General features: G+C 43.5%; 1 protein-coding gene across 7 annotated transcripts in view; it reads left to right on the top strand.

The window, feature by feature from the left end:
* Positions 1 to 19,206, top strand: part of KIF21B (kinesin family member 21B) — a 299,791-nt gene that overhangs the window by 128,679 nt on the left and 151,906 nt on the right. For all 7 annotated transcript variants that reach the window (XM_088445771.1, XM_088445769.1, XM_088445770.1 and 4 more), the window contains exons 8-9: positions 10,334 to 10,529; positions 12,846 to 13,026. In XM_088445771.1, the coding sequence (XP_088301897.1) occupies positions 10,334 to 10,529; positions 12,846 to 13,026 (377 nt within the window). The remainder of the gene's footprint in view (positions 1 to 10,333; positions 10,530 to 12,845; positions 13,027 to 19,206) is intronic.

Below are 19,206 nucleotides of genomic sequence, written 5' to 3'. Positions count from 1 at the left end.
GTAATTGCTTTGGAGAGTCCAAACTTTGAGGACATAGACAGATGGATACATGGCTGGAAAACACACTGGCAGGTACAGATCCAACAGACAGGTACAGGACATTAGAACTGCAGACTAGGAAGACCGACTAAAACTCAGGTTTATGAGAACAGACCAACAAACATAGCATGTCAGACAATATCACTGGCATGGAGTGAAGGGTTGGCTGTAACTTATGAGATGCAGGATCAAATCAAAGACAGAGAGCATTTCCTAAGGACTGCTAGTGTGCACCTGAGCTGTGCACACATACAAGACATGATTAACTAGTGTGCAGCTGAATTCAGCACACAGACAGCTAGAGCTGCACACAGACAAGACAGGAATCTGGCTGCTTGCAAAAACCAAAACTTGGATCAGGACAAGATGCAATGTCCCAGTAACAACTATAACAAGGACCTGCTACCAAGATGATCCACTGCTGCGGATCCTAACAAATACCCCCTCATCTGTATATCCATTCATGTGCTCTCTCCCCCATCTGAATATCCATTCATGTGTCCTACCCCATCCACTGTATATGCATTCATGTGCTCTGTCCCCCACATTTGTGTGTCCAATAATGTGCTCCCATCAGGCCCGAGGACAGTGTGGTACTAGGGCCACACCTGTATTGGGCCCCGGGACTTTGAGGAGCCATAGGCTACTCAGGAGGCCACAATGACCAGCCCAGTACCTGACCGCTGTTACCTGCCCGGCTTGCCTGTGCCACTGCAATGAGTACTGCAGAGCATATGCATCAAAGCAAAAAAGTTTTTTTCTTTTTGTGGAGTGTATGATGTGATGATATCATGCCGTGTTGCTGATGGGCCGAGGTGCCTCATAGAGGAGCAGCAGAAGACAGACAAGGTAAGTGAGGATATTGGGCTGGAAACACACAGGGGGGCTGTACTGGAGCTAGAAAGAAATGGTGGGGGGAGGGTTGCTGGTGAGAAATGAGGCTACGTGCTGGTGCTGGAGACAAGGAGGAGGTATAGGGGGTTCTGGTGCCAGAGAAAAATGGGTGTGTGTGCTGGTGTTACATAGTGAAAGTGCTGCACAGAGGAAAGAGGCTAGTGATGGAGAGACAGACAGGTTGACAAGGCTGGTAATAGAAAGACAGACGGGCATGAGGCTGGTTAGACAGAGGGGGGTGAGGCTGGGGATGGTGCTGAAAATACTGCAATGGGTCTGGAGAGACAGGTGGGATGAGCCGATAGATGATCGGCCTGTACCTTCCAGGAATTGATGGGGGGCCCTAAAAAAGTTTACCAGGCCCCAAGGTTTCTGTTGCCAGCTCTGTGTCACAACTCTCGGGATAACAAAGGTGCTAGCCTGTACTTTTGATTTGTAGAGGCCCGATACACAGTCCGCGTAGTCTAACATGCCAGTGGTTTTCACCAGGAACCTCCGCAAGGAGGTATGGACTTGGCTGCGCCCGACATACAGGTCGCGACCAGTGGTGTAACTAGGGTATTTGAAGCCCAAGACAAGATGAATAACAGCTCCACCCATGTGCGCGTGCTGAAAAGTGGGCGTGGCCACATTCCACAAGGGGTGTGGTCACTGAAAAATGGGGCGTATCAACATGACACATCACCATTTCTAGTCACCCTGGGAACATTCCTTTCCATTCCATATGCACCTTAATGCCCTCAGTAGTAGTGCCCCTCTTGCAATGCCCACTGTAGTAGTGCCCCTTAGGCAGTGCCCCCAGTAGTGCATCTTTATACAGTGCCCCCTGAAGTGCCTTTTATACAGGACCCACAGTAGTGCCCCTTATACAGTGACCCCAGTAGTGGTCCCCTCTATGCAGTTACCCCAGTAGTGCCCCCCTTTGCAGTATCCTTTATACAGTGCCGCCAGTAGTGTCCCTTATACAGTGACCCCCCAATGCAGTGCCCCCTGTAGTGGTCCCTCTTACGCAGGCCCCCAGTAGTGCCCCTTATACAGTGTCCTCAGTAGTGGTCCCCCCTATGCAGTGCACCCAGTGGTGGTCCCCCTTATGCAGTGCCCCTTATACAGTGCCCCCAGTAGTGGTCCCCTATGCAGTGCCTCCATTTGTGCCCCTTATACTGTCTCCCTTTTACAGTGGCCCCAGTAGTGGTCTTCCCTATACAGTGGCCCCGGCCTGTAGTGCCCATTACATATATAACACAACAAACATACACACACAAAACACTTACCTGAATCCCTGACCCTCTCGTTGTCCGCTTCTCCGTCCACCTGCTCAGTGCTATGAGAGAGACATCATGACGTCTCTCCCATCACCCACTGTGGGAGCCGGAAGGCGGAGCTCATGAGTGAGCTCCAGCCCGGCTCCGGCAGTGGGCGCAGCAGCCAATGAGAGTCTGTCTGACTCTTGTCTGTTAAACAGACACACCACCACCGGGTAGTACAAGTGTCAATTCACGTACTCCTCCTCCTGCTACCCCCAATGTTATAATCCTCTCCAAGATGGAGATGCACTGACTGAATGTCAGGTATTACGTTTTTAGTGGTTCATTCACCTGGATATCATATAGTGGGTGATATCAGATGTGTGCTGTGTCAGCTGAGCTTTCCACCAGTCACCGTATCTGTGACTTTGCTGTTCCTTGGACAGCTCACAGCACACAATGAAATGCCCATCTTTCCTGTCCCTCCCTCCCAGCACAAATAATCTTTCCAAAATATGACAAAAAAAACAATAGAAAATTGTATCAAATTTTTATTTATAAAAATTTTCAACCTCTCAATTGATTCGTTGCTATGCATTCCTCCTTGCTCCAGCTATTGTATTCAAAAACTTCTTGCCATACTGAGGATGTAGCTGTTTTCCAGCACTGGCCATGGACACCGTGGTAGACCATTCTAGGTAGAGGTTCACAAAAAAAAACGAATATGACGTAGATTATCTATACTAGTATAATTAGAACGTTGTTTCTGTCTGTTTGTTCCAAGTTGGCGCGAAAACTACTGAGCTGATTTTCATGAAAACTGCATAATTTTGTAGTGGAAATTCCTAGAAATAACCTGCACTGTGTTTCATCTCTGGCATCTTTTTTTAGCGTCAAGTAGTAAGGCTGTGACACAATCAGAGCAGCGCACTCAATATAGCTACTTATAGAGGACGATGTTTAATTATATCGGCTGATTAATAGACATTCAAAATTGTGGACCAGACTTGGTGGTTTTAACCATGGAGAACTACCTGATATTGATTGCAATTTACATTGAGGAGTATATGTTTTTCCTGTTTACAAGTTACAGTGTCTCCAGGACTTCAGTACTCAGATTGCTAAAATTGGTATTTGCACCAAGTGATATGTTGTATCTGCAGCGTCAACCATATGGGGTATATTTTTTCTAAGATGAGAGTTTTTAGAAGTGGATATTTTGCCTATAGCAACCAATCAGATTCTAACTATTTTTTACGCATTATGTTTTTATTGAAAACCATAACAAAGTACAAACACTAATTATTTCACATATAAAAATATCAATTGAAAACATATCAAAAGAATCAGCATTTGGCATATCAATATAGTTAATAATATTACACAATATGGTCACATTTTACATCAAAAACTTTATCTGATACAATTACATCAGAATAAATGAATAAAAGAAAAATAAGAAATAAAGAAGGAAATTAAAGAAAGGTGAAGGAAAAACACAAAAGAAAAAGAAAGAAACCTCCTACCAGATCGTAAAACTGCTACAACCAATCATCTATTTTTAATGCACTATTAAATATATCCCCGGAGTCTGTTTGGACTTCTTTAATCATGACTAAGCATCTTATAGTGGTCCGACTCCTTATACTGCAACCAGGGATGCAAAGTCACAGTGAATTTTTACCCCTGTCTGAGTGGAGTAAAATCAAATCATCCATAGTCATATAATGATTAAGACGTGTACACCACTCAGACATGGAGGGGGCTAACCTGGACTTCCAATGAACAGGGATCACAGCTTTGGAAGCACTTAATATATGACGGAGTAGCGACTTTTTGAAGTACGCATAGGGTTTCCAAACGAGGTTCAGAAGCTAGGGAACGAAGGCAAATCCTCATGAAGAATAAGGCTTGCCGTTTCAATGACTTTATCCGAAAAGGGTCTAATAGAAGAGCATTCCCACCAGATGTGTAAAGGTGTTCCCGGCTCTGTCTCACATCTCCAACAAGTGCTAGGAACTCCTGGATACATCTTAGAAAGCTGACTGGGGCAGCGGTACCAACGTGAGAGGACTTTATATTGCGTCTCCATAGTTAACGTTTTTACGGATGCAGCCAAAGTATTTCTAAAGACCTCCGGCCAATCATCCTCTCCTATTAATCCCCCCAGATCCGATTCCCAGTCAGAAATAAATTTGGGTGTACCAGAAAAAAGGCGTTCAATTAACATTGTGTAAATAGAGGACAGCGGGTGTGGTGGGGATCCCCGAACTAAACACATATTCTCAAACGGAGTGTTACTCCCGTATGTTTTAGGGGAGTCTAGTGTCGAGAGAAAATGCTTTATCTGCAAGTATTTCCAAATCTCGCTGTTAGGTAAGGCCCATTTAGCTTGAACAGAGGGAAAACTCATAATTTCCTAACCTTCAAATAGCTGGTTAATCTTGAGGATCCCCTGTGCCCTCCACAATCCAACTTAGTTTGCTGGGATCCGGCGAAAAAGCCGGATTACCAAATAGAGGGGTTAAAGGAGAAGGGATAGGGGAAAGAAGGGGATGTGAGCGAAACCGACCCCAACAGGGGATGATTGGGCTCAGGAGAGGATGACTAGTTCAGGGAAGGGTTGCGGGCCAAGGAAAGCCTGAATCAATAGAAGGAAAGGAAGCTGCCTCAATATCAGTCCACTGCTTCCTATTATTTGACCTACTCCATTCCATCACCCTCACAAGCAAAACTGCATGATAATAGGTAAGAAAATGGCAATGTGGCAATTGTAGACCTCCCTGATGTTTTTTCCTAAAGAGTATATCGTGTTTGAAGCGGGGTTTGCGAGCCGCCCAGACAAAGTCTCGAACAATTCTGTGAAGTGTGGTGAACCAGGAACGAGGTATTGTAATTGGGAGGGTTTGCAAAAGATACAGGACCCTGGGAAGTATATTCATCTTTACCACTCCTATCTTTCCTGTCCACCAGTTCTTCTTTGGACACCAAGAAATAAGATCTGTTCGCAGCTTAGCAAGAAGAGGGAGAAAATTAGAGGAGAATATCTGAGAGAGATCTTTATGAAGGAAAACTCCTAGATATTTTATATGTGTGGGGTGCCAGGAGAAGTGGCAGAAAGATTGTATATCCTTCATACATTTCTGATCTACTGTGAGGTTAAGTGCACTAGATTTGAATAAGTTTACTTTAAAGTTGGAAAGAGCTCCAAAACGATCAAATTCATGTAGGATGTTAGGGATTGAAGTCCGTGGGTTTGTAATTACCGCCAAAAGATCATCTGCAAAAAGGTCTAACTTGTATTCTCTCCCTCCCACAGTGAGCCCCGTTACGTTAGTATTAAGACGAATGGCCCTCGCCAGGGCCTCCATACATAAAATAAATACTAGCGGTGAAAGAGGGCAGCCCTGCCGAGTGCCATTAGCAATCAAAACCGGCTCAGACAGATCCCCATTAACTTTCACATGTGCAGAAGGAGTGGAGTAAAGTGCTCGTATTCTCTGAATGCCCGTTGGACCCAAACCCATTTGCTCCAGCACCCCCATCATGAAATCCCAGTCTACCCTGTCAAACGCCTTTTCAGCGTCTGTAGACAAAAGTATAGTTGGGATCTTCCGAGAAACGGCCTCATGGATCAGGTCTAAGACCTGAGTTGTATTGTCCTTGGCCTCACGACCAGGGACAAATCCCACCTGGTCTGAATGGATCAGATTGGGTAGAAATAATTTGAGACGGTTCGACATTAACTTAGCGAAAAGCTTTAGGTCGACGTTCAACAGGGATATGGGTCTGTAACTGGAGCAATGGGCCGGATCCTTCCCCCCTTTAGGTATCACTGAAATATGGGCGAGCAAAGATTGGGAAGAAAAACAGGAAAGGTCCGAAACCTCATTAAAAGCACAGAGCATTAGGGGGGCAGATTCTAACTATTATCTTTTAGAAGGTGCTAGTTAAATGTTAAGTGGAATATGATTGGTTACTATGGGCAACATCTCTATTTCTAAAAACTCTCACTTTACTAAATATGAGTCTGAGAAAGTGAATTGTGTTGCTTTGCTACAAATGGTTACATATTGACTGCTTGTGACTATACGGAAGTAACAAATATAGTGGTTGCCTTCATATCTACTCAATTCTGCAATGAAGGATTTGGGCACTATTTTACTTGTATGTTTTTTATTGATAATTTTTATGTATCAATGATGTTGTGTTTAAATGATTAAATATTATTGTGAGACACTCCCGTTTATAATTTTTATTTAAAGTCACAAGCGCGACTCACACCATTTATGTTTGTTTTTGTTGTTCATATCTATAAGCTACGCTGGGCCTTTTATAAGTAGCAGCTAAAACTTTCTATATATTGGATAAGCACCTCTGTGTTTTAAGTTGCTTTCTGTATGTGTTTCATCTCGGTCCATCAAGTTAAAGCTTAACAATAACAAAAACAAAATTTATTAACCTCATCAATGCAAGAGATAGGTGTATCACCATGCACGCGGCCGGTTAGTAGTGTTCACTTGAATAGAATAGGCTACATTAGCAGTCAGGGCACACAGTGACTGCCCCCTCCCCCTTGTATGTTTTGTAGTCTGCTCTCTTCCTCCGTAGTTAACTTATCTGCTCTCTTCTCTTGCTCTTCTCGGCAGCTCAGCTCCTCCAGTCTTACCCTCTATCTACAGCCACTGGTTCCCTCCCTTGTCTCCACTGACAGACAGGTAGCAGTAGCCACTAGATCTCCTGGCTCTTTGCAGTAAGGACCCAACCTCATTCTGATTGGCCGGCATACAGGCACTGTCACAACATCACGTCTGCAACATTGCTGCTTTTTGGTGCCATATCTGTGGATAGTAGTGAGCGGCGTGCTGCCTCAGCAGAGATCCAGAGGCACTCATCTTTGGGCAGCATTATCATTATAGCCCTGGCGGTATGTGGGCAGGACAGTGGACACTTTTCCTGTGGTTTAAAACTACCATGGCACTGGCCGCTAGTGAAAATGACAGGAAAACATTTTCTTGTTATCACTGTCCCCAGCACTTCATGCTGTTGTGGGCCTATTTTCATGGGAGGCCTGGAGTTGCAGCTCCTCCTACACCTGTAAGGCAACAGAATTAGCTGCCCAAAATAAAGCAGTCATTGGCGACTGGCATTTCTGTGCAGTTACTGGTTGTGTACAGTTGGAATGAAGAGAGGCATTGCTAGCAGGAACATGAAACAAAAACAAGTCATTGTGCAATCTTCAAACAGTCCGCTGCTGACACCATAACTATCCTGCACTATCTACCAGGGGTCTTCAACCCGCGGAGCCATTCCACGTGGCCCATCGATGGTTACTGTAGTGCAGACCGCCGTAAGTGCAGAAACAAACACACTGCCACCGGCAGCAGTGTGTTTGTTTTGACGGTAAGCCCATGAGAGTCAGACAGACTCTCATTGGCTGCTGTGCCCACTGCAGGAGCCAGGCTAGAGCTCACTCATGAGCTCCATCTTCCGGCTCCCGCAGTTTGTAATGGGAGAGACGTCATGACGTCTCTCCCATATTTCAGAGCGGGCCGACCCAGGAGGACGGAGGAGCGGACGGCGGCAGGAGCAGGAGTGGGAGCGGGTATTCAGGTAAGTGTTTTTTTTTTTTTCTACATGTATGTGTTTGTCTGCACTGCTGGGGGGGATTACTACTGAGGGCACTATATAAAGGGCACTGCATAGGGGGGACCACTACTGAGGGCTCTGTATAGGGGGAGACCACTACTGGGGGTACTATATAAGGGGCACTGCATAGAGGGGACCACTACTGAGGGCACTGAATAGGGAGGACCACTACAGGGGGGCCACTGAATAGGGAGGAGCACGACAGGGGGCACTGTATACAGAAAACTCTAAGCGCTAACCAGCCAGAGACTCAAAAATCAATGCAGCAATAAGTAAGTGGTGATTGCCAACCTCACTAGCAATAATGAAGAAAATTTACTGCGCTCTGATATTACTGCTGAGACAAGAAACAGACCAACCGCATATACTATCAATATTGTTAGTATATGCGGTTGTGTTGTTTCTTGTCTCAGCAGTAATATCAGAGCGCAGTAAATTTTCTTCATTAGCACTGTATAAGGGGCATCACTACTGGGGGCCTGCATAAGGGGGACCACTACTGGGGCACTGCATAAGGGGACTACTGCTGGGGGCATTATATAAGGGGCACTACATAGGGGTGACTACTACTGGGGCATTATATAAGGGGCACTGCATGGGGGGGACTACTACTGGGGGCACAGCAGGGGGGGGACTACTACTGGGGGCACTTCATAATGGGAGCACTGCATATTGGAGACCACTACAGGGGGCACTGTATAAGGGGCACTACTGAGGGCACTGCAGAGGGGGGCATTTATGGGACATAATTAAAATTATAGGAGGGGGCAGTTATGGGTCATAATTGTGTGAGGAGGGGGCAGAGTTTAAATACCGCAGTATAGCTTAGTGGCCCTCGGCTTCGCTGAATTTTGTAATGTGGCCCAAACTGCCTTAAAGGTTGAAGACCCCTCATCTATGTAATCAAAATCTCTTCTCGTTTGGTTCTGGTTATCTGCTAGCTGGAAGTTGCTGTGTGTAAACTAGTGTTTTTCTTTAGCATCAAGTTTACTGCTGCAGTCAGGACAATTGTTTCCCAGTTTTGGCAGCAGCTGCTGTGAAATAGGAGCCACTGGAGATCACCAAAGGAGGAACAGAGAAGGAACAACAATGACATCAACAATGACAGCTGAACTCACTGGGTTCAGCAGCTTTATTGATATGGTATTCAGTGGGTCTTCTAAACAACCCTGACCTTGGTGTGATGACACACCTCGGCACTAACATGTAATTTCCCACTGCCTTTGCACGTTTTAAACTGTTTAAACTTACGAGGGCTGATTGAAAAGTAATGAGACTGATTTTATTATTCAGAATCAGATGACTCCACAGGATCTGAAAATTTTTCTTTTTTAAAGTAGCGTCCTTCACATTCAATCAATTTTTGCACTGTTTCAACAATTCAAAGACATGTAGACTGTTTTGTGACATCACTTTTAGTGTTGCAGCTGTGGCATTCTTCACTTCATCATCTATTGAGAACTTCTTTCCACACAGTTGTTTTTTCAGGGTTGGGAATACCCAGAAATCACAGGGCGATAAGTCCTGGCTATATGGAGGGTGTTCCAGTACTGTCCCATTAATTTCAGTCAGCGCTGCCAATGTAACAGCAGCAACATGTGGTCGGGCATTGTCTTGGAGCAAAAGCCATGCTTCTTCAGCAAATGTGGTCTTTTCTTCCTCATGGCTCCACACAAATGGGTTTTCAGGACGCTTGTATAGTAGTCACCATTAATTTTCTGTCAATGGGGACAGACAATTAGTGGATCATACCGTGTACATGAAAGAACAGTAGAAGCATGACTTTACACACCAAAGGAATCACACAGAATTTTTTTGGTGGAGGCGAATTAGCGTCTTTACATACACTGGACCGTTGTTTGGAGTCCGGATCATAATGATGAATCCACTATTCGCCACACGTCAGAATCGATGTCAGGAAATCGGGCATCCACTCCGACATTAAAACAGTGTCCTTGCACTACATCAACTCCTCTACAATTCATCTACTCTTATGTGAGATCTCTTGGTACCCACCTGGCACACACACAATGCATTTTCACAATATGCTGAACCCGCTCAAGTGACATGCCAAGTGAAGCGAAAGTTCGAGTAAAGTTTACCTACTGTCAATTTGCAACATCTCTGCAGCCTTGGCAATGTTGAATGCACTTCGTCAGTCACTCGCATATTACCCTCTTTGAAGTGCTTCCACCACCGAAATACTGCAGCACGGCTAATTGTCTCTCCACCGTATGCTTGCCGTAACATTTCATGAGTTTCATTTATGCTTTTTCCAAGTTTAACACACAAACCAATCACACATCTCTGGTGTACTCTCACAGACACGTCTTCATCATCCACCATGAGCTTCACAATAACCAGCATAGCATTGCCACGGCTACCTATGGGACAGAAAAACAGAGGCCATCTCATTACTTTTCAATCAGCCCTCGTATATTGTAAACAAGGATCGTACATCCAATTTATTTGCTTCTTAACTTTTCCACTTTTTCTAATCCATTCAGCCAGACCATGATGATAGCCTGTGTCTCTCCATCGGATCGTGATTTCATGGAAACATTGAATACTTTGAAATATGCCAATCGAGCCCGTAACATCAAGAACCGTGTGACAGCTAATCAGGAGCAGAGTGTTCAACAAGTACAGGCATTGAGGGCAGAGCTGGCACGGCTAAGGCTAGAACTGCAAGAGTACAAGACTGTAAGTACCCATTTTTATTTTCTAATTGATTAGTTTTCCATTTGGCGATGACAATTCTCATGAAATATGTCAATTAGAAAATACCTTATGCAAGAACATTAATATCTCTTTTTGATTACCTAGGGGTCTATTCATCATCACTTAATTTCTATAAGAGCAGTGAAAATGAACATTTCACCTGGTTTTGTAGAAATTACTGTAAAGGTGCGTTCACACTAGACGATTTGTTCCATGAGCGTCATCGTCTAGTGTGTCCCCAGCAGGGGTGTGCTCAGTGTCATTAACGACACTGAGCAAAAACACTGAACGATATCATGAACGATATTGTTCAGTGCCGGGCTCCCTCCCTTATTCCCGAACATGCAACAACCTGACAATATCGTCAGGTTGGCCTGCATGTTCGGGCGATGAACGACAAAGACAAATGACCAGCGGGAGCGCGCATCGATGATAGTTATCGTTCATCGTTTTTGCGCCAAAAATTAACAATATTTTGGACGACTTAACGATATTGTTATCGTTCCGTCGTCCAAAATATCGCCCAGTGTGTACGCACCTTAAGTGGCCAGGCCATTCATCAAGAAGGTAAAGCAGGAGATATCACAGATAACTCCTGCTTACCTTTCTCTCCCAGAATGGCCCGCTGTCCACATAAACTAGTATGGGGACAGAATTAATCAAGCTCTGAAAATGCAATATTTCCGGAGCTTGACTGCGGGAGCATTCCCCATCTTCAGATGGCGTTTACTCCCGCTCGCAAACCGCTTCTTCCCTATCCTTTCGTATACCTCCGCCCCTGCCTGGCTCCTTCCGCTGGATGCCAGAGCTTTTGTGCGCATGCGCACTAGTGTCACTACTCTGAAAGGAGCAGTGAAGCGCTTCTGGGAGAAAGCTAATTTTCAGATCAGCTGTCCCCGCACCAGAGCAATGATGAATTGCTCCGGCGCTCGCGTCTCAGTATGTTAATTATCCAGGTCCCAATAATTAACATAATGAATAGACCTCCACGTACAGTTATGATGAGACTGAGTATTGAAAACCACAAATCTCTTATACAGTAACATGAATTGGCAAATCCATTTGAAATGCTTTTGTTCACCAGCATCCCGCCCCCTGACAAATACTTTGACAGTTTTCCTGCAGGCACTGTATATAATTGGCGAGGATATTGCACTTCTTTTCATACTTTTCTTTCTCACTTTGGGCAGAATGTATCAAAGTAAAAAAATTACATAAACATCAGTTTTCTGAGGTTTACCGCATCACATATGCAAGAAAAGAGTCTACAGCTGATACTAGAGATATCTGTTGCGGTCCCCCTTCATGTTTTGTAATTTTTCCTTAACTAAAGTGAAACTAAATGTATAAAATTAAGTGCACAGGTGACAAAGTTCTCCAATGCTACTCTCTATTGCCATTAGATGTAATTTGAGGTCCTCAAATTACAAACAAATCAATACTTCAAATGTAAGCATGCATTTATCATAAGATTATGCCCTTTAAATTGTGCCATGTCAGCTTAGAGACAGAACTTACCAATTGAACGGCCAATCTGTGCACATGCATGACTCAGGTCACACTTGTGCACAGCACTGGAAGCCCGGACGTGGGCCTCAGTAACAGATTATATAAAAATAACAAATTAGAGAATATAAATTATTAATTTAAAAAGTATTTTTTTACTCCAAGCAAAAACAATTGTTTAATTTAATAATAAAGCATTTTTTATTTTACCACTCCTCCTCCCACTGTCGCCTTCCTTGTTAAATAGGTGTTAATTATCATCCACATGCAAAGCATGTGGAAAATATTGCCTATGATGACTGCCACCACTGATGTATTCTTTGTTAAATAGCAAAAATCCTATCTCTGTCTTTTCTGGATTTAAAAAATATATCACCTAAACATTTTTTGGGGGGAACGTAAGGTAGAGTTGGTATAATTGTTGCCTTGAAATTCTAGTCTGAATTGCATTTTCTCCACATGTTTACATGTTTTTCATAAGGCTATTCCATTTTCTTCCCATTCTCTTAATACAAACTGGTAGGTAAATTGGCTACTGATGAAACTTGTGTACATGAGGTGATGATTTCAGTCTGTAGGCTTCACTGGTGCAGGGTTTGTTGGTTCTCTGTAAAGCGCCATGTAATATTTTGCATTCTATAGGTCAAATAAAATAATTGTGGATTTACATGATTACAGCATATATTTGTTTTCTAAATATATTATAGAATAATTGTATTTACAATTATTTTTTGAACTGCAAATATTGATTCTAATTGCAAAGCTATAAAAAATGAATAAATATTTCCTCAGGGTCACCGTGTACCTGGTTCTGATGCTCTTAGTGATATGTGTGAAGAATTGTCTATGTTGCGCAGTGAAAATGCATCATTGCGGCTTCGTGTTACTGCTTTGCAAGAAGCCATTCGAGCCATTAATGCCCGTGTCACACGAATGGCCGGACAAGAGGCTGCTCGTCTGTTACAAAGGGCTGGTGAGAAATAATTTATTGTTTTTAACTGTTAGTGGTGTTGCAGAATTGTTACATATACATCTAGGTTAAAAAAATTACACTAATGAAATAAAAATTATACTTATTATTTAGTTTAGGTGAATGTACTATTTACAATTTTGTACAAAGCAAGGAATACAATTATAACTGTTTTTTTGGTTACTCATAAATGATGATAAATAAGCTTCTAGTATAAACAATAACAGATTTTTTTTTCTTGTGGCTCAAACAAAGTTTGTGTACAGAAACGAAATTAATTTATGTTTTATATACACCTTATACACACAGCCTATAGGTCATTTTATACATTATATTTAATAATTTGTGCCTTAGACAAAGTCTGTGTACATTGAACCATCAAAAATCTAAAGTTTCATTATCTCAGTCATGCCAAAAAAATTCTGTATTTTGGAACATTCCATATTTCGGAATATTTGGATATGGGAGACTCAACCTGTATAACATCCTGGAGTCCCAACCTCTAGGAGTCTATTTACTAAGCCTTGGATGGAGATAAAGTGGACGGAGATAAAGTACCAGCCAATCAGTTCATAACTGTCATTTTTCAAACACAGACTGTGACATGACAGTTAGGCAGAGTTGCCTACCCTCCCGAATTAAGGTGGGAGCTCCCGCCACCCCGCAAAGTAGGCTGCATCCCCCGCATTCACAAAGCCCTGCATAAAAATTCAGACTGCGCATGCACAGGTCCGGAGATAAAGGGGGCGGGGCCTGGGCTTAGGACGCAGGGGGTACTCACCGGGTGCAGGGAGTCAGGAGTGTGGCTGCTACTGGCCTGGAGGTCTCCTGGGCACGCCTTCCCCTGCTCACAAACTGCTGCTGGGAGATGATTCCAGCATTTCCTGGCCAGCATGTGATAACGGAGGGGGGAGGAGCCAAAGCCGGGGAACAGGCAGTGGACACTGAAGACAGACCGATGAGCTGCCTAAAGCTGGCCACACACTAGACCAACTTACATCCAACCATACAACTAGATGATTGGTTAGAATGAAAATCTGGTAAGGTATGAAAGCAAATGACAATCAGCAATTTGCTCCCAAATGCCGGAAAATGGACAAAAACTGTTGTTTGAACAAATTGTTTAGATCAAACATTTAACAAACTTGTCTGAACGACCATTTTCATCTGTTTTATGCCATTTAGGAGCAAATTGCTGATCATCATTTACTCCCATACGTTACCAGATTTTCATTCCAGCCAATCAACTAGTTGGATGGTTGGATGAAAGTTGGTCTAGTGTGTTGCCAGCTTAAGACTGTGAGTGTGAGCTCATTGCAGCTCCTGCCAGATCTATTCATGTCAGTGCCGTTGGGGAGGAGAGGGGGAGATCTACTACTGTGTATGTGTGAGACTGTGTGGGATTCTATTCAAGTGATGTGTGTGTGTGACACTGTATGTGTGTGAGACTGTGATGTGTGGGAATCTATTCAAGTGATGTGTGTGTGTGTGTGTGTGTGTGTGTGACTGTGTGGGAATCTAATCAAGTGATCTGTGTGTGTGTGTGTATATGTGTGTGAGACTGTGATGTATGGGAATCTATTCAAGTGATGTGTGTGAGACACTATGTATGAGTGTGTGTGATGTGTGGGAATCTATTCAAGTAATGTGTGTGTGACACTGTGTGTGTGTGTGTAAATATATTCTTGTGTGTGTGACTGTGTATGTGTGGGGGAATCTATTCATTTAAGTGTGTGTGTGTGTGTGTGTGTGACTGTGTGCGTGAATCTATTCATGTACAGTAAGTGTGCGTGTGTGTGTGAATCTATTCATGTAAATGTGTGTGTGAGCTTATAGGAATATATATGCCCATAGGTGGAACTAAACACGCCCTTTGGGTGGAGCAGACCACGCCCCCACAACGCCGCGCATGCATTCTACAGCCCAGCCATGCAATCTCCCTCAAAGTCATTTTCAAAAGTAGGCAAGTATGCAGTAGGAGATGATTGGCTGGTACCTTATCACTGTTCACTTTATCTCGATCCAAGACTTAGAGGTCTATTCACTAAGCAGTGTTAGGAGACAGAGTGAAAAGTGATAAGAAAGTTATATGGTGCCAGCCAATCCGCTCCCAACTGTCATCTCACAGGCTGTTTGAAAAATGACAGTTGGGAGCTGATAGACCCCTTAGTAAATAGATCCACTAGAGTGTTGCATAAATCTGTGTGGTGTGGGATCCTCACCTTTTGGCCTTTGTTGCAGTGCCTCCACCCGATTCTTGATTGTAGATTACAGATTACGAAAGGATATGACACGGGACCCCAACTTTGGCCACCTCAAATGCACTTATCACAACACAACAAGTAAAAATCCTTTGTTGCACTTAATATAACATGTTTTTACATAATATGGGCAATAGACTATATGTAAAAGGGCAGACTAGATGGACCAAGTGGTTCTTATCTGCCGTCAAATTCTATGTTTCTATATACTTATTAAATCTTAATTTAAAACACATGGACATTCAGATATCCTAACTCTAGATACATTTAATGCTGACAATCACACAGTCTCAATAAGAGCTATTGTACAAACTGTGTTGGCATGTGGATCTGTATGTCATGAGTAAATAAATATATAGGAAGTACAGTATGCAGGTAGTAACAGTTCAGAGTATCAATGGATACAATACTAAAGTTTTGGATTAAATGCTTGTGGTTTGGGATTATGGCAGTCACCAATAAATGAACACCTTAACAAGGGCAATTGAACGTTTGGAAGTAGCTTCTCCCTTAACATACCTCCTTAGGGATTGCCTTTTAAGAGCTAAATAATCAACAACATAAATTCAAACTAGACTGTATATAAATTACAGTAGCTCCATAATTACAATGTGCAGTTAGTATACTTATATTGCTACTTTCCACTACTATATTCTATATACTATATACTATATTCCAATCACCCCCTATTACAAGTTGCTGCCACGACTTGTCTCTCTCTGGCAGTTTGCCTTCTCATGACGCTGTATAGATATTATCAATAGCATAGCATGATTGGTTGGTCTTCCTATTTGGACACGCTGACCTTTTGTCACCTCGCCGACTATATCGCTCCTGTAGGTCTTCTCGGCTCAGCCGCAACGACAGCATTCTGTATCACCTCGTGGAAGGTATTCCAGCGGTATTACCTTGTTACCGGCTCTCCAGCCTCTCCAATAGCTCCTTAGGCACCTCAGCAGCGCCCGTGTTGCCAATTTCATGTCGACATTTTACCATGTCGATCGTGTGTACCTGTCGACCTTTAGTGTGTCGTCCTTTTGACCCTGTCGACCTTTTGTCCCTGTCAACCTATTGTCTAACATCTGGTGTCTACCTAGACATTGTCTATCTAATTACAGTCTATCTCTTATACCACACCTGCAAAATTGTACCAAATTTGTGTAGATGCCTTTACAGAGAGCTTGGCTCTTTAATGCAGGGTAAACTCTCTGCGATATATCAGTGCGCTGGCTCGTGTCAATGACGTCTTTAAAATATATATCAAGTCGGCTGCGGTGCATGGCATATGTGATATATCTTGCAGATATATTGTGCAAATCTGCATGTTGTGTGCGGACGACCCACTGATTGTCCTCTTTTTCCATGCTGCTTTTGATTGGATTCATGGAAATTCCTAAATAATCTAATCCTATCTATAAATGAACTGCATGATCATTCATTAACCACTTGCCTGGCATGGTCGTAGTTTTCTGACCACACCAGGCAGTTTATCTGTTCTGGATGTAAAATTTCGCCCAGACAGATAAACATGAGGACTGCTTGCCAGCACCCTCTCCCCCTGTATCTGCTGTGCTGCCGATCAATGCTGATCGGTCAGCAAAGCAGGACCCCCCACCCAGCGCCTGCAGAACTGAGCAGCCGCTGGGGAAAAGTAAGTTAACCTCCCCCTCATGCCCCTAACGTACCTGGTGCCTGGATCCGGTCTCAAGTTGAACATCACAATAATTCCGATGTTCTGATGGTCGTTCAGATGTTCCGCTGTTTGAAAAAAACAATTATTTTTTTTTACAAATCTTAAAAATAAAAAATCCTTTTTTTTTTATGAAACCATTTTGGATAAGTTAAAATGTATGTTCCTCACTCATTAAAAAAACATACATTTTGTAGCGTTTTTTTTTAGAAAAAAAAATCGTCAGTTAAGTGGTTAATGGTATTTACAAAGCCACAGGAATTCTGCCCTGGAGGGGCAACAGCTTTATGATGTCTGTTTTGGAATATTATGCAAACTATGCATCTAAAGGGGAGATTGTATTAGCATTGAGGTTCTGACAGAACCTGACTTTCAGGGATGGAGACCATTTTGGGGGCAACCTCAGTTCAGAAATTTTACCTCAAAGACATTCATACCCCTTACAAAACAACTTGATTTTCCAAGTACTTTGAAATGTTGATTAAGCATCAACCTATACTTTTTGAGTGGCAAATTACATTTAAAAGGTATCAAAAATACCAATGAAAGAAAAAACCCAAGCATTTACACATACAGAAGTAACAAAATAAAAATACACAGTTATAATGTATTACTCAAATAATTGTATATAGCATTAGGAACACTGTATGGCACCAGAGCAGGTGGTGGTGTGTTTAGAATCATACAGTTGGACTCAGTACTACTACAGAGGTTGCTGAAGGGATCTTGGGCCCCTGTATTGGTGTACTACCTGTACTGTGGTTAGATCCACCCCCATCGTGTACACTTAGATAGGAGTAATCCTAAACAAAAATGATTTGAAATTTATAGTATCATATTTACTGTAATTTTGCTTTTCTTTTTAAACTGTCAAATCGATGGGGGCGTGGCCTAACGGTGGAACGGAGAGGACGCACCTGTGGGATCTCTCCCTGTATTGCAGCCATTTTGGCCCTTATCCCATCAGCCCAGTACCCCTCCCGGCAGAGACACGCGGCGGATTGGGGATACTATAAGGTACCCTCTGTGTGGGAGCCCTTTGAGTCACCCAGACGCTTCTTTTGATGTTCGTGTCTAGCGCCACTGCTGGAGCCGGGGACTAAATTTGAAACCGGAAGCCCCGCGGACGCCCGCCGGGCTCTGTAGAGCGGCCTCTGGACCTGCCACTTACCTCTCGCAGCACTGCCTAGACGCCGCGCGCCCCGGCTGTGACGGACAGACATCCCCGCGGTGCCCCAGGCTTCTCTACCTCCTTGCCGGTGGTCTGACTGCCGCGAGCTTAGTTGTGGCCGCGATCTTGGAAAGCGGATCCTGGCGCCCGATTCTCCGCTTCCTGCTCTCTGCATTCCTCCTCTCTGCGGCTGCGGTGAGTGACCTGTCGGCTGGTTTGGGTTCTCCACTCTGCCTCCTCTATTGGGCTGGAAGTTAATGTATGCAGCAGTGCTCTCACAGCTGTAGGAATCACTACTCACTTTCCCTGCCTGTCACAACTGACCTGGAGTATACATTGATTTGGTGCCTTTTCAAAAATATCTCCCCTGCACCCTGTTTATGGAAATCTGTCATACTATCAGCTTACAGTGAATGAAAAGTGTTTTTTTCTTTTGCTACTTTTTTTTTCTCTACTCCATTTGTCTACAAGTGCATTTATCTATTAATGGTATCTAACAGTGATGCTCTACTGCCACCGTGTGGATGATGTGATTCATTACTATATAAAGAATTTCCTACACCATATTATGCCTCCATGGCTGTGATTCCTCAATAATGTGAATATGTCCCACCACCACCTCATCTACACACCGTATAATATATCCCCATTTATTCAGCAATTACCCAAACGCCAATTTTTCAATTAGATCTGTAACCAGACATGGGGCCTAAGAAAAATAATAAATTGGCTAAAGGTATCCCTCCGGTGAGCTTCTTCAAGACTACATCTGCGACCCCCCCGCTGTTGAGAGATTCCACACAACCTCCACGACTACGAATGTCCCAAAATAAGCCTGCTGTTACCCATACAGCTTCATCTCCGCATGTTTCCTCAGACGATGCCTCTGTGGACGAACCTATCACGGTGAGGCGTATGCTGCAGCTTCTAGGTGATCTTAAAAAAGATATCACAGCTGAATTATCTTCTACAGTTGGGGAACTAAAACATGATGTCGCTGAATTGGGTGGTCGCACGGACCATCTTGAGAATAAGTTGGAAGAGGTCAGTGCCTCTCACAA

This window comes from Taudactylus pleione, unplaced genomic scaffold, assembly GCF_031769625.1.
Source record: "Taudactylus pleione unplaced genomic scaffold, aTauple2 ptg000387l, whole genome shotgun sequence".
Lineage (NCBI taxonomy): Eukaryota > Metazoa > Chordata > Amphibia > Anura > Myobatrachidae > Taudactylus > Taudactylus pleione.
The sequence above is the reverse complement of the archived record's forward strand: the minus strand, read 5'-3'. Positions and strand labels throughout refer to the sequence as shown.